Source organism: Gavialis gangeticus, unplaced genomic scaffold, assembly GCF_001723915.1.
Source record: "Gavialis gangeticus isolate Ggan-Ray unplaced genomic scaffold, GavGan_comp1, whole genome shotgun sequence".
Taxonomy (NCBI): Eukaryota; Metazoa; Chordata; order Crocodylia; family Gavialidae; genus Gavialis; species Gavialis gangeticus.
This window is the reverse complement of record NW_017729008.1, coordinates 6,191,925-6,206,207: the sequence shown is the minus strand read 5'-3', so window position 1 is coordinate 6,206,207 and position 14,283 is coordinate 6,191,925. Positions and strand designations below refer to the sequence as shown.

At 39.2% G+C, this 14,283-nt stretch overlaps 1 protein-coding gene across 7 annotated transcripts in view; it reads left to right on the top strand.

The window, feature by feature from the left end:
* Positions 1–14,283, top strand: part of FAM19A5 (family with sequence similarity 19 member A5, C-C motif chemokine like) — an 854,206-nt gene that overhangs the window by 721,036 nt on the left and 118,887 nt on the right. For 4 of the 7 annotated variants that reach the window (XM_019509358.1, XM_019509357.1, XM_019509356.1 and 1 more), the window contains exon 4: positions 2,433–2,552. The exons of the other annotated variants lie outside the window; for them this stretch is intronic. In XM_019509358.1, the coding sequence (XP_019364903.1) occupies positions 2,433–2,459 (27 nt within the window). In that variant the 3' untranslated portion in view covers positions 2,460–2,552. The remainder of the gene's footprint in view (positions 1–2,432; positions 2,553–14,283) is intronic. 7 annotated transcript variants of the gene reach the window in all.

The window sequence follows — 14,283 nt, the reverse complement described above, 5'->3', positions numbered from 1 at the left end:
CGCACACACACACACACACACACACACCCCTCTTTTCTGTCCATTCAAACTAACCTCTGAGGATATTCTAAGAAACTGTAGAGCTAGAGAAAATGGCACTTTACAATAATTGAGTAATAAAAGAACGTTCATTTGTTCTTAGGAAACATGGTTTGATATGCCAGGAAAGTGTCTGAAAGCCAGCAAGAGAGCCAGAGTCTTGATCTTGGATAACCTGATAACTGTCATAATAATTCTAATATAAGAAAAGAGTATTATGGAAACACCAATAGACAACATCTACTGTTGCAATATTCCTAGGTAGTGTTATGTGCTTCTTGGTGCAATAAAATATCTAATGTTTCTGTTCCTTATTAGCCGGTCTTAGTTGCCATGGCCATATTATTCCTTAGTGAAAAATATGTGTGTAGCAGTGCGCTATAAACAGTCTTAGAAATATTCATCAGGAAAGATGTTAAATTAATCTCCAAATGTATAAAGAGCAAATATTGCCTATTAAGGGTATAACCCTCCTTTGAAAATAAATAGGTGTTTTTCCATATGCTTCAACTGGAGCAAATCAGGTCTTAAATTTGCAGCCCTAAAATAATTTGTGTAAGCATCTACAGGTTGAAAACTGGAAGATAATCTGGAATTCATCTTTCACTATCAGAGAGCTACATTTCTATAATAGAATATATTTGGAAAAATTGTAGAGGTTAATAACATACTGTTTTACACATACTAAAACAGGAAAGCAGAACAGCATTGAATGCTGATGGACTGGGGCTAGCACCTGAGAAAACAGTAACTCTAGCATTAATTCTTGTTGTTAGTGCACATATATAGCATTATAGGCACTTGTGTAAGATACCAGCATGGCAGGTTTAGAAGCATGGGAAAAGATAGAATGAAGTTGAGGATATAGAAAATACATATAAAATATGCCCTAATATGGAGAAATGCAGCAGTGTTTTACCAAAACGAAGCAGAAATAAGACATGCTTGTCATGAATTAGTTTAATATGTAATACTTTATGTGCTAAATATCTAGAAAGCAGCATGCTGTCCCAGTAACTTTGCAGCCAATTTGTTTTTTTTTTATAAAACATGTTTTATTTCAAAAACAGTTTAACCTAGATAAATGGGGCTTGATTTTTCACCGCCTGGAACTTTGTGTAGTCACCTGTGCAAAATAATGCAACCAAATCAGCATTCTCTGCTCACACGTCTGGCAGCATTTAATGTACATTTTGTGCTCACATTGTACAGCTATAAATGACTACTGAAGGTGCAAGGCAAGGGAAAATCAGACAGAAAGTATATTCTAAATGGATCTGGATGTCACTTATGCCCTGTCATCCTTTCTACAAGGTGTGAATGAACCAAGGATTTTTCATCTGGTAAGAGGCTTCTAGAATTGAAGATTAACTGGGCCAGCTGCCAGTATATGTTAATACAGGGAAGCAGTATGGCAACTGGAGAAAGGAGATACTATAGGAATAGGCCACTGCATCTGTTATACCCTAATATTTTTATTTTAAAAGTGCCTCTGTGGTCATCTTTAAATCACTTGCCGTGGAAATGTGAATACTGCTTTAGAGATTTCCAGTAATGTAACTCTGAATCTTTTAAAAATGAATTGACCTTTTTCCCAAAAGAAAGAATACATAATCTTAATAGTGCCATAATATACCTTTTCCACGAGATACTCTTGTGAAGCCTGGCCTTTTACATTTCAAGCATGAAACTTGCTAGTGTATAAATGAGAAGATACACAATCTATTGCCTTTACAGGGGAGATTAATTTTAGCACCAAAGTGTATATATGTTGTCAATGATCCATCACTACTTAATTGTTACTTAATTAATTCCTTCTTTTACATGATGTGATTTCAGTGCATGGAGCTTAACAGAACATTCATGCGCCAGTTCCTCAGTTGCTAACCTTTGTAAACCTCTGTGATTTTACTGCTAAATTAGCTGAAGTGGGAAATTAAGGAGTATAAAGAAGCTAAAAGAGAGCTCACAGTGGATAAAAGGTATAATTACTCTGACGTGGAGCTCAGTGTTTAGCTAGTAAAATTTACTAAGGATCTAGTTTCACCAAGGGACATGACTTTCTTAATAGAGTTTACTTACACACAGAGCAACTTAACATTCCTCACCATTAATATAAATGACATGCTGGCTGGGTTGAAAAGGTAATTTGTCCCTTGCCCTGAGAAATTCTATAGTTGTTTGCATTGGCTGGAATATAAATGAAGACTTTTTCTGCAGATCTTTTTTATATATAAATATACAATTAAGGTAGATTGGATAAAATGTATTGTCTTTTTCATCATGGATTTGCCAACCTAGTGTTCTTACTCATACCATTACATTCAAGCTTTTTTCAAAGTATCTATCTATCTGCATGTTACATTTGGATTTGAGAATTTACTTTTTTTTAGACTGAAGACCAGCTGGAAATGTCCTGAGGCCATGGTCTAGTGGTCTGAGCATGGGACTAGGAGCCAGAAACTCCTGAGCTCTAATCCTGGCTCTGACAGTGACTCCCTCTGTGGCCTTGGGTAAGTCACTGAACCTCTATGCCTCAGTTTTCCCAGCTGTAAGATCAGAGTAGTCCTATGTATTTAACTTCCTTGGATTTGTCTTGGGAAGTTCTGTTAGTTAATGTGTGTAAAAGGATTAGGAAAGAAAAAACTCATTTACAAGTACCAAGTATTATTGCTAATTAGCATCTTTACTGGTGCCGCTCATGTTGTTAAATTCTGAAATTATTCACATTTGGTGGTATTCTCTTAATTAGATTGGACCATCCCCACAGAAATGGCTTTTCTTTTCTTTTCCTTTTTTGGCACCCACCCAATTCTACTACCCTCTGTTGTTTTACATAGGATTCTACGCTAGAATGGCTACAAAAACAGCTCTCCAGAAAAGCCCAGATGAAAGCAGTTGTAGTTTTTTTATGCACCCCATAGTTGAGTGTGTTCCATATGCTGTTGTCCCCATGTGATGGTTCCACACTTTGCTTCCTCTTTAGAAGAGGTAGCATTAGGGGGAACCTGGCTTTTCCTTTCCAGAAAGGTGACACAGTAGACGTGGTCCCTATTCTCACTGCCTGGGCCTTTCTTCTTTCTGGGAGCAGCCAAAGGCCCTCTCTCAACTTCTGGAAAGGCAGAGGTAGCAAAAAGCAAGCTTCCAGTCAGGGTTGCCAACTGTCCATAAATTTACAGATGGTCCATCAAAATCCAGCCTAAAAATGCCTGTTTGTGAAGTCTGAAGAAAAATTAAGCCATACATAAAAAACTGAAACACTGAACTTGTTTTAAGATCCCTGTTGGAATGAAACTACATTCCAGGCAACTGTTGATGCTGGACAGAGAGAGAGAGCAGCACCACCTGGTATCTAAGCGGGAGTGCTGTTTGGAGCCTTGCAGTGAACTTTGGTGGGTGCAGCAGGGTGTAAAAACATTGCTGCAGTTGCACAAAGTTGCCAATTCAATATTTTTTTTTTATTGACAGTAAAAACATGTCAGAAAAAGTTTGTCAGTAAAATGTTTGCATATTGTGAGTAAAAAAAATTTCTTGGGTTGGCAACTGTGTCACTGCAGCTATGTATCTAACACTTGTTCCACCAGCCAGGTTGGGTGCCTGGGTGAACAGACTAGTTCTACTGTTATCTTCTCATCCATCCTGCTATATGCAGATCACAGCTGTATGTTTTGGAGATGGGTAATGCAGTGTATATTTCTCAGCTATTGTTCAGACAGTTTTCATACTTGGACGGGTATCTGCATGATCATCAAAACATGATGTTTTGAAGCAAGATGAGATTCTAACTTTGTTGTGTCTTTAGACACACAGGTGAATGCCCTCTTCAGAACTAGACAGCATTGATAGAAATCCTGACTGATTCTGACTTTCTTTCTAGAAACAGTGACATTAGAAAGAGAGGTATCACTTTATATGAATTGTCCACATCTATAGGTATGGTACCTGTGTACAAGGGGGGCCAGGATAGATTTCTGTTCTTAATAGGTAGCATGTGTTTCTGGTTTGTATTTTCTGTATATTCATACTGTCAGTCCTTGGATTCATTTCTGTAGCCTTCAGACTTTCCATGGCCCCGAAGCTTTCCAGGATGAATTTAATATTGAGGTCTTCATTCTAGGACCAGATTCCTTTACATTAATTACAAACAAAAAATTAGGTTTTCAAACAGAGCTAATTGGTGGCTAATTCACTGTCAGGTTAAAATTGTTTCAAGTCCTCTCACAGCTGGGTAGGAAGTTGTAGGGATGCCCTTTGTGCCTTCATAACTTTGTTTTACTGCGCACTGGCCTGTACCCAGACCGTAACTGAGTACAGTTCTGTCAACCTAATTTACACTTGCCACCACCAACCTTAGAGGTGTCAAAGAGTACACGGACATCTGCATAGCATAATGATTCTGCAGCCTTGCCTTCTGTATACTCTTCTATGTCACCAAAGACCCTACAATGGAGTGATCCCCTCATGGCAGACCAGCCATGGTGTCCTCAGGCAGTAAAAACAGCATTTATACAATGAACCACATTTCTTTATCTGTGTTGCAAACAGTACCTCGGATTATTAACCATGAGTTAATTTTTAAAATATAAAGGTACATTTAATCATTTATTGCCAAAAACAAAATGATTGTCCTCCAAGTTGGGCAAAATCATAGATTCATAGATGTAGGATTGGACGAGACCTTGTAAATCTTCTAGTCCAACCCCCTGCTACGGGCAGGAGAGAAAACTGAGCTCATACTACATAGGCAGAAATTGTGGTCAGATTGTGGTCACAATAAAAAAACCTCATTTTTCAAAACCTAAAAATTTAACTTAATTTGACTTAATTATCCTGTATAATAGTCTTATAACTAACTATTTTTCAGAAATAGAGAATCTGTAAGTCCTGAATCCAAAACAGTAGCAAACATTTAGAGATTTTCCCAGACTGCAAAGGCTCCAAGTTATAGAGAGAAGAGAGCAGAGATCTGGTGTTAAGAAAAAATTAAATTGCTGAGGGACTGTTTCAAATAGACTTAGCTGCCTTTCCTCTCCCAAAGTACTAAAGCCACGTACCATCAGTGACAAAACTGCCATGCTCTTAAAAGAAACCATTATTTGCCATCAGGAATGTACTTACTTGCTGTGAAATATCTGATTTGAAAATGTGTGTTTTAATGCAAAAACCCATCAAAACCCATGGTGATGTTTTCCATCAGAGGAGTCATCTTCAGAATTTAGTGGAAAACTGGAAAACCTACGGTAGCCCTGTCTATCTGTTTGTGTCTCCAAATGCTGAAGAAGATGTAAAACTGACTAATTTTTTTACATAGTAGTTTAAAGACTGATGGTAATCATACATAAATATATCAAATGAGATTTCTACAGGTCTCTGTTCTTTAACTCCCATTTACATTTGGAGGCTACATCTTAGATAGTGTGGTCCTGAATCTGTTGTAAGTAAGAACAGAAAAATGAATAGGGCTCAGGCTACATAGATGCTGATTTATTTTGGGGATTGGTTTACTCAGGGGTTCTTAGCAATTAGTTATTTGCTTTCATGACGGATTATGAAACCATTTAGCTCAATATAAAATAAACAACAAGTATCCAATCCGTTTCAGATCTGAACTGCTACTTTGAGTAAAATGAAGACATTTCAGCCTGGGCATTATCAGTAAGATTGGTCATCTATTTCATGTTTTTGTAGGATAGACTTTGCTTATTATAAAGAAAATTATCCAAATTGTTGTCTTATTCCTTTTATATTTTTGAAAGTAGCATTCAGAAATGGACAAAAATGCTTCTCTAACTTTGGGTATTCATTGACACTAATGTAATGTGGCATAGTGTAAACCCAACCAATAAGTTATGAATGTCTGAAATGTTTCAAGTGCATTAACCGTCTCAATAGCTCATCTTATAGAAATGCCTGAGTTGTTAAGTTGGTCTTCAAGGAAATTACTTTTGTTTGAAGTTCTTCCTGGGTTTAACAGTTCTATAAGAATAATATGCACTTTTTATATATAATCATGCATAGATGAGGTTTGTATCAGTTTCAGGGGGAAAAAAAGTGAAAATCGTTTGTAAGATTCAGTCTCACAAATTGTCTAGAAAAATATGGAATCTTCAAGGGGCTGGAAAGTATATTGCTTATCCTTATTTGATGCATTTGTTCTTTGCCTATAAGTGGACCTTCCCAAATGCCCACAGTGTGGTTTCTAATGAAGAAAGTTGTAATTTAAGAAAGTCTGATAGTCTAGGTATATAAGACAGTGGGAGGGGAAAGAGTGTCACAGTGAAGTGAATTTGTCCAAGGTCCTGATGCATTGTATGCAATGTATAACTCAAAGTCTTTAAGAGATGATTCTGCATGGGAAGATCACAGACTTTGTGGCTGGATTCATAAGGAACACAGGATACAGAGTGAATGAGGAAAAAGATTTGAAGATGTGCATGCAAAAAACCAACAAAAGATTGTACACCGTACAGAAAACTTGGTGGAAAGATGAGAAGAGAAACAACACAAATCTTGACAAAAAGGGAAATTTTGAGTCTTCAATTTTGTCTTTTTAGCTTTGTGGACAATTAAGTTCTTCATCCACCAGTCTCAGGCTGCTTGCCCACGTTAAAAAAGAAAGCGCTTTACCAAAAGAGCCAGCGCATTACTGTGACCTGGCTTTGCAGCGTCTGTGTGGATTTGGTTCTTCAGCAAGGCTTTTTGGCACTTTTAGCTAATAGCTGATTGAATCAGCTATTAGCTAAAAGTGCCAACAAAGCCCCAGTAAAGTGCCCCATTTCTACAGGCGTTGGGAAAGCTGGGTCCAACTGAAGCACTGCTTTGTCTGGGCATGCGCTGGGCTTGGTGCGGGAGCACACTGAGTTTAAAGCATTTTTTTAACATCTACAAGTAGCCTAATTGAATATCTTATAGACAGTGGTAGAAGCTGCTGATTTCCAGGTCAGATTCATGATCAAAGAATAAAACTTTGTATTCAATCTGCAATTCAGATCAGTGACCTATGATTAAAGGATCAGATATCCTCTTATTTCTTCTCCCACCACCCCTTCCCCCACATATGGCCTATATATTGAGTTAAAGATTTGTGCTTGATCTTGAACCTCAGAGTAGTGAAGAAAGTAACAGAAGCCCCAAGAAAGGAAGTAGCCCTATGGGACTTTGTTTTTTGACACTCTATAAATCAAAGTGGAATATATAGCTTAAATCATCCTTTTTTGTAACAGGGAATTATAAAGGTTGGAAACTTGTATGTCACATTAGCATCAAGAGTTTAAAATGTATTCTAAAAATATTACACACAGGAGAATCTTCATGGTAAAAATGTTATGACATGAAGTCACTGCACAAAGACATCAGTTTTGAAACATTTTTCTTTTTTTCAGACTATGAAACAAAAAATATTTTTTCAAATCATGCAGGGCAATCTGGAACTCTTGGAGTGAATGACAAAACTAGTGGATAAAGAAAATGCAATAGATGTGGTAGTAGAGGGATTTTAGTAATGCATTGGACACAGTGTCTCTCAAAACCATATTTGAAAATTTAATTCAAATCGGTTTGTCATGTGGAGCACTGTCATTTCAACTGAAATATAACCGCAGAACTATAAACAATGCTTAATATGAAAATATTGATCTAGACCAGTGATTCTGAACCAGGGTTTCACAGCATCATGGGGTTCCTTGAGATCTTTTTAAAGGTGCAAAGGAAGGCTGTGCAATATTATCAGAGTTAAGTGTTTACAAACATATACAAGCTAACATAGGTATCCATGGTGTCAAAAACATTTTAACCAAGGTCTTTCTGAGGTCTCTTCAGGGGGTGAAATAATTGATTACTTTTCCATAGTCAAAAAACAAGTGAATGTTAAGAGCTGGCATTTTCCAGAGAGTGCCTTGAGGCTAAAGAGTTTGAGAACCAGTGATCTACAGTAAGGTGGCCCAGGTTGTAACAAAAGGCTCTGTGAATGGCCTGGTTTTATTTTATTTTGGAGTGTTTTCAAAAGCCTAAAGAGCAGAAAGCACCTAACTTCTATTGAAAGTCAATGGGAGTTAGCCACCCAACTGGCTGTGGTGCTTTGGAAGTCCTCCTGGTATCTAGAATACAGCTCTGACAGTTACCAGTATTATATCTGCACTTTGACTGCGTGCAAACATTCAGTTCTAGTGGTGAAATTGTCTACTAGTAGAAGTGATTCTGAGAGGGGCAGTAGTAGCAGTTCAGTCTGCAACCTCCCCCTCTGCCTGGCTTGTTGTACCTTCCCAAAAAGAAGGTAATCTTGGTTTGGGGAAATCCTGGGTTGCTCCAGTCCTCCTATTCCCAGGGAAACTGGAGCAGCTAGACAAAGCCCCTGTCTGCTTCTCACACTGTGGACTCTCTGTGCTTGGCTACCAGTGTCCTGCAGTCAGGCAGCGAGAGCAGCACAGCAAAGGTTTCGCCTGCTTCTGACACTGGGAACTCTGGAGAGAAGCAAGTAAGGGGCTGTGCTGCTCCCTGAGCTCAGCTCTTGGTGCCCAGCAGCTCAGTGGACAGAGAAGCTCACCAAGCCCTTGCCTGCCTCTCACACCAGGAACTGCAGTGAGAAACTGTGGGGGTGCAGCTAAAGGCTGCTCTTTACCTCCCAGTGTATGGGAGGGGTGGGAGAAGCTGCCTCCATGCCTTCTCCAGAACAGGATGACCCTGGTCTCCGAAGGCACAGCAGCCTTTCATCCAACTCTGGTTCTTCTGGTCCCCAGGAAGAGTTGACAGAGGGAAGTTCAACCTCCTGGGAGAAACTCTGCTATGTAATGTAACAGTGGACAGGGAAATCAAGTGAAAAGACAATAGGAATGCTTTCTCTTCTTTCAGCTGAGGGGCACCATATGTACAGAGCAATCCTACAAGATCTCAGATCTTCATCTGTTGCTGGGTATCTGGATAGGTGTTTTCAGCTGTTGCTGTTTTTTCTTTTGCGCTTACCTGCAAACTTTCCTTTTTCTAGAAGAAGGGATAATGGGTGCCCCAGGAAGCACAAAAATAACTCCCTTCAGGAGGGGAGAAGGTAGACAGGGGGTGGGGATGGGGTTGGTACAGGTGAACTCATGCTAGAAGATCATTGAACGCTGCTGTAATGAGAGACTTTCTAGCAGAAACATGTGTGCAACCTAGTTGGTATTGTAACCATATAAGTGATCCTTCCCTAAATAAATTTCCTCCCCTAAAGTAAATGTGAAGAAATCTAACTAAAATTAGTAGGAATTTTGAGTTATCTGCAAGATTTGGGAGTCCAAATCCTACTTAGAAAGAGGCAAGTCATATATGAAGTAAATAATAATACCAAATGAAGTATATTCCAAACAACAAGGATTGAAAAATTAGAAAAAATCCCTGTAAGAATGAACATAACACCTCAAAGGGCATATCCAGACAAATGTACATGTGCATTTCCCCAGGAACATCTGGCAGCCTGGGGTTCTGGGTGCCTCACTGAGCTGCAGCTATAGTGATGCAGATGTAAGGAGCCCAGCCAGAAGCCAGAGCTTGGCTCTGGCCGGCCAGGCTCTGGTTTCAGGTGGCACAAATTGCTACCACGTGCACTGGGTGCCTTTGAAGCACCACAGAGTGCACGTGCATGCTTATGTGGATGCATGCAAAATGTCCATATAGGTTGTGTAGTTGTGAGTACCTGAACTCTAAAACTTCAAAGAAAATCAAAAAGGAAAAAAATATATATATAAGTTTTGATTTTCTTTGGAGAGATTAAAATAATGAACATGTTTAAATTCAGTGTTGACTAAGAGGAGAGCCAGATTAAAGCCAGTAACAAGTAATTCAAGGGCATAAACTTAAAAAATGAAGAGGACTCATTTAAGGTGCCCATAGAGATTGTACTAACTGTAATAAGATGTAACTGAGTAAAGGAAAATGCAAGCTGAACATTAGGGGAAAAATCCTAACAGTTTTGTCTATTAAGCTGTGGAATAATTTTCCATAGGAAGTGTTGGAAGCTCCACTGATTCTTCTATTCAAAGCTAGATTGGACAAGACCTAGAAAGCATACTGTGGGGGATTAGTCTTGTTCTGGTAAGGACATAGAATGTATGAACTAATATGTCTTTATCAGCTCTCACTTCCTTAATTTCATTCTGAAGGGGTTTTGTTTTGGTGGGGAGTATAAAATTCATTCTGGAAATTTACATATTCTACCTAAGGTGAAGTGTTATGATGGTCTGAGTCATAGGAGAGGCAGACACCTCTCTGGTAACTGTTTGAATCATGCTTCACAGTCATATTTCAGCTTCTAAAGGAGCCTGTTCTATAACTGAAGCATTTGGAAATGAAAGATATGCTTCCTTGGGAGAAGACAGCCAAAACTTCCAACCTGAAGCCAAAATTAGATATTTAAGAGGTTACTTTTGTGATCACAAAGTTTGGACTTGCAGCAGTAAAAATAAATGTGCAGTGTCAAGCTTTGAAAAGAAAAGTTAAAGATGTTTGGCAAAGTACAGTAAGCAGAATGCAGAGTGAGTGATCCAGAGAACATTACTGCAGGGTGTCATGCACTTTTTTCCCCAGCAATCATTAAAGGTAACAGTGCTTCCAGTTGATTGTTCTGAGAGTAAAGTGATAATTACTAAAGCTAAATCTCCACACAAGTCAGAGTCCCTGAGGATCTGTGGATCTGTTTTTTGGTTGTTTGTTGTTTTGTTGGGTTTTTTTGGAGGGGTGGAGAGGAGGGGGTTGATTTTTTTGTTTTGGTTTCGGGTTTGGAGGGGGGGGGTTTCTCTGTTTCTTTTTTACTGCTGTCTTCCCTGTTTTCAGTCTCTGTCTCTCTCTGTAGTCAGAAGAATTCATAGAAATATACTTTTGTTGGTGCACTTATTGATGGTAGAGAGGTCAATTCTAAAGTAAAATATAAGTCTTAAAGTCTGGGTGAAGAAAGATATTGACATTCCATGGGACACAGGAGGGTTACCATTTTTTATCGCATACCACATGCCACCAAGTAAGACATGTACCTTTTTTGGGGGGAAAGCAGAATGAAGAAGAAAATATTTTTTTCCAATTAGGCCATATGCAGGAGGGACAGAGCTTAATCTTCAATTCACTCATCCTTCCTTTCCTCTTCAGGCAAAAGCTAGTTTTAACCCTTTCACAACTGAATTGTCAGCAGCTTTTGGCTGCTTAACCAAAAGCTGAAACTGTAGCTACTGATGAAGACTGGACTCCATTCTCAGATCTAGGTCTTTGAAAAGATGTATAAACAGCATGCAGAACTCTGCAATAGAGGAGAGACCAAGAGTAGCTAACAGACCGCAGCAGTTTTGTCAATGTAAGGCTGGTTTGATTGATAGAACATCAAGACCATTAAAAAGGATGAGGGTTTTTAACACTTGTGAAATGAAGAGTCATTAGCAGGGATCAGGTAGATTATAATGAGCTGTCAAGTCAGTTAACTCTATCAGTGCTGCTTGAATAGAAATGCCATGGCTTCTGTAGGATAGTTGGTTCTAAACGTGGGTGAAGCAGGAATCAAAGCAGGGTGTGACCATACCAGTGCATCCCCACCCCCAGATCTACCCTTCCTGGACTCCTTCCCTGCAGCACCTTCACTTACTTTTTTGGAAAGCACCTCCCTCCACACAGCTTCTGGAAGAAAGAGAAAAGAAAGAAGCTGCAGCCATTCTACCATTTTTCCATGCTGCTATTTCCAGCAGAAAGTCAGTTTCCCCACTTAAGACATGCCCCCTACCCAAGTGTTTGGCTAATTTTTGAGGAAAATTTATGTGTGGTTTGTGAGTAAATACAGTATTGCACAGAAAAGTGAGTTACAAATTCAGGGATTATGTGGATATTTAGGTGCAGCCTTATGCAATAATGCAAGCTGGCATCTGTATTCCTGTACTTCCTCTTGGATGCTACCGTTGCCTCCTTCCTGACAGGTTCCCCAAATTTTAAAGGTGCAGTGACTTCAGGTAAATGTTAAATAAACATAGTCACAAATGCACTGAAATACAGAACTCCTTTAGAAAATGCATTCTGACTGAAATCAGATTAGCTTGATAGGCATTGCCTATGAGTTGGCTGGTTGATGCATTTTTATTGATGTGATATTTGGGAGCTGGTGGAGGAGGCTAGGGAGACTTATAGTATGATCTGTTTAGAGTTAATCAAAGTTAAGTTTGTTTATGTGAACTGTTAACAGTGTGTTGCTTGAACAATAATCCTTTAATAACTTATTTACCCTATGGTTAGGTTTTAGTATTTATAATGATTCTGGTCTCCTACTCTAAGTATGACTTCTGGATGTACTAAAATGGCTCTGTTATTGGTGCAAATGAATGGTCACTTGTCACACTGTCTTCCCTCAAATTCACTGAAGTGGATGAAAATATAATGGACTGCCCTTGAGGTTTTCCTTTCCTTTCCTTAATGTCACTGTCATTTTCAGAAGCTCAGATTCTAGCAGGTAATTTGGATTTGGGGAGGGCAGCCTGTATTCTGCCTTAAGTCTGTGATTGTTTAGGTAGTGTTGTTAAAGTTGTGTACTTGCACTTTTAAGGTGTGGGAGTTGTCTTTTCCATTAGCTTGTATTGCATTAAGCATAACTGCTTCTGCTACATTCTGTTCCTTTCTGAACTGTTCTGGTTTTCCTCTTTGATTAATGCCTACACACATATATCAGTTCTTCTACACATTTAACTGTTTAAAACTTCATCCCACACCTCCTCGTAATGCCTTTCTACCCAGGATGAAAGAAATAACTTTAAACACATGAATAATATTAACCACATTACTTTTTCCTGTTCCTCTTCCCCCACTACCCCAACACACACACTTCATCAATTCTGTCCTACCTTTCAAAAAATTTGAAGTTAGACGTGAGTCTCAAACCTTGAGTCATGTACCTTTGATCCTTCCACCCCAGCCTCCAGGTCCTTTCTTTTTTCCTATTTCATTTCTTTTCTTTTTCTTAACTGTTCTGTCTTCCTCTGCCTGTTTCGCTTCTACCTTCAAGAATTAGCCTTCTTATCCTAAATAAATTATCCTTCAAACCAATTTGTTTCTCCAAATATCTCCAATCTTACTTCTTCCACTGAGGTTCCACATCCACATACGGTTATCTTTTGCTGTCTTGTTGGCATGCTTGAATTTGGCCTTCCTCATCTTTACATTATAGGTCTGGCCTGTGGGGCTTTTGCAGACTGGACAACCCACCTCTAGCAATGGGGCAGCAGATTGTCAGCACAGCTGCCAGACCCACTGCATCAGCACAGCTCTTAACCTGAGGTGGTGAACATTGCTACCCCACAACCTCTTTTTCCCAGTTGCTGACTTTAGTCACCTAATAGAGTGGTGGGCAGGAGAAATAGCAATGACATTCATCCCCTGGGTGCTGGAGGCATATTGATGAGTCCTGTGGACCACAGTTTAACTACTCACAAGCTGCATGTGGGCCGCAGGCTGCCAGTTGAACAGCCCTGACTATTTAATTTTCATTGCCACCAATGTGACTGGCTGCCATGACTGACTTTTAACTGAAATGTTGGAGGGCCTTGTCTTTTCAATCATATATCTATAGCTGTTTTTCCAGTGTCTATTATTCTGTGACCCATCTTTCTAAATTCTGATATACTCTTAAATTTGTATGTCGTCCTCCTTTTCTTTCTCCCAACATTCACTGTCAATGCAACCTCTTCAGCTTCCCTGTCATTTACGTACCTGAGCCAGTTCCCTTTCTATAATACCTGTGATCATTCCTCCTTTCCTTCTGGTCTACGTGTCACCTCATTCTCTCCAGTCAACTGCCATTTTGTCTCCCATTCTTATCAAATACCATAGCAAGAGTCTTCATTAGTGCCTTCCCCACAACTTCTCACCTAAAAAAAAGAACATATTCATTCTTCCTGTACCTAAGTGTCCTCTCGCTAATTTCTTTTACATAACCTATGCCCTGGGGTAAAACTGTTTTTCCAGTCACCCAATTTTATCATAAGAATTCAAAATAGATCAAAGTCTTAATTGTTTGTAATTCTGTATGCATATTTTGCCTCCTGTGTTGCCCTGAGGGGTCAGGCCAACACTCAGGATCTCAATATTGCGCTGTTAGACAGGAGGGTGTAGTGTACAATTGCACATGCACACATAAAAATCAGTTAAGCATACATACACTCACTAGGTGCATACACCCCTACTAGGCATATACACTCACACTACCAGCTCAGGCACATGCATATCTATTACCAATTTAAGCCCGTACACACT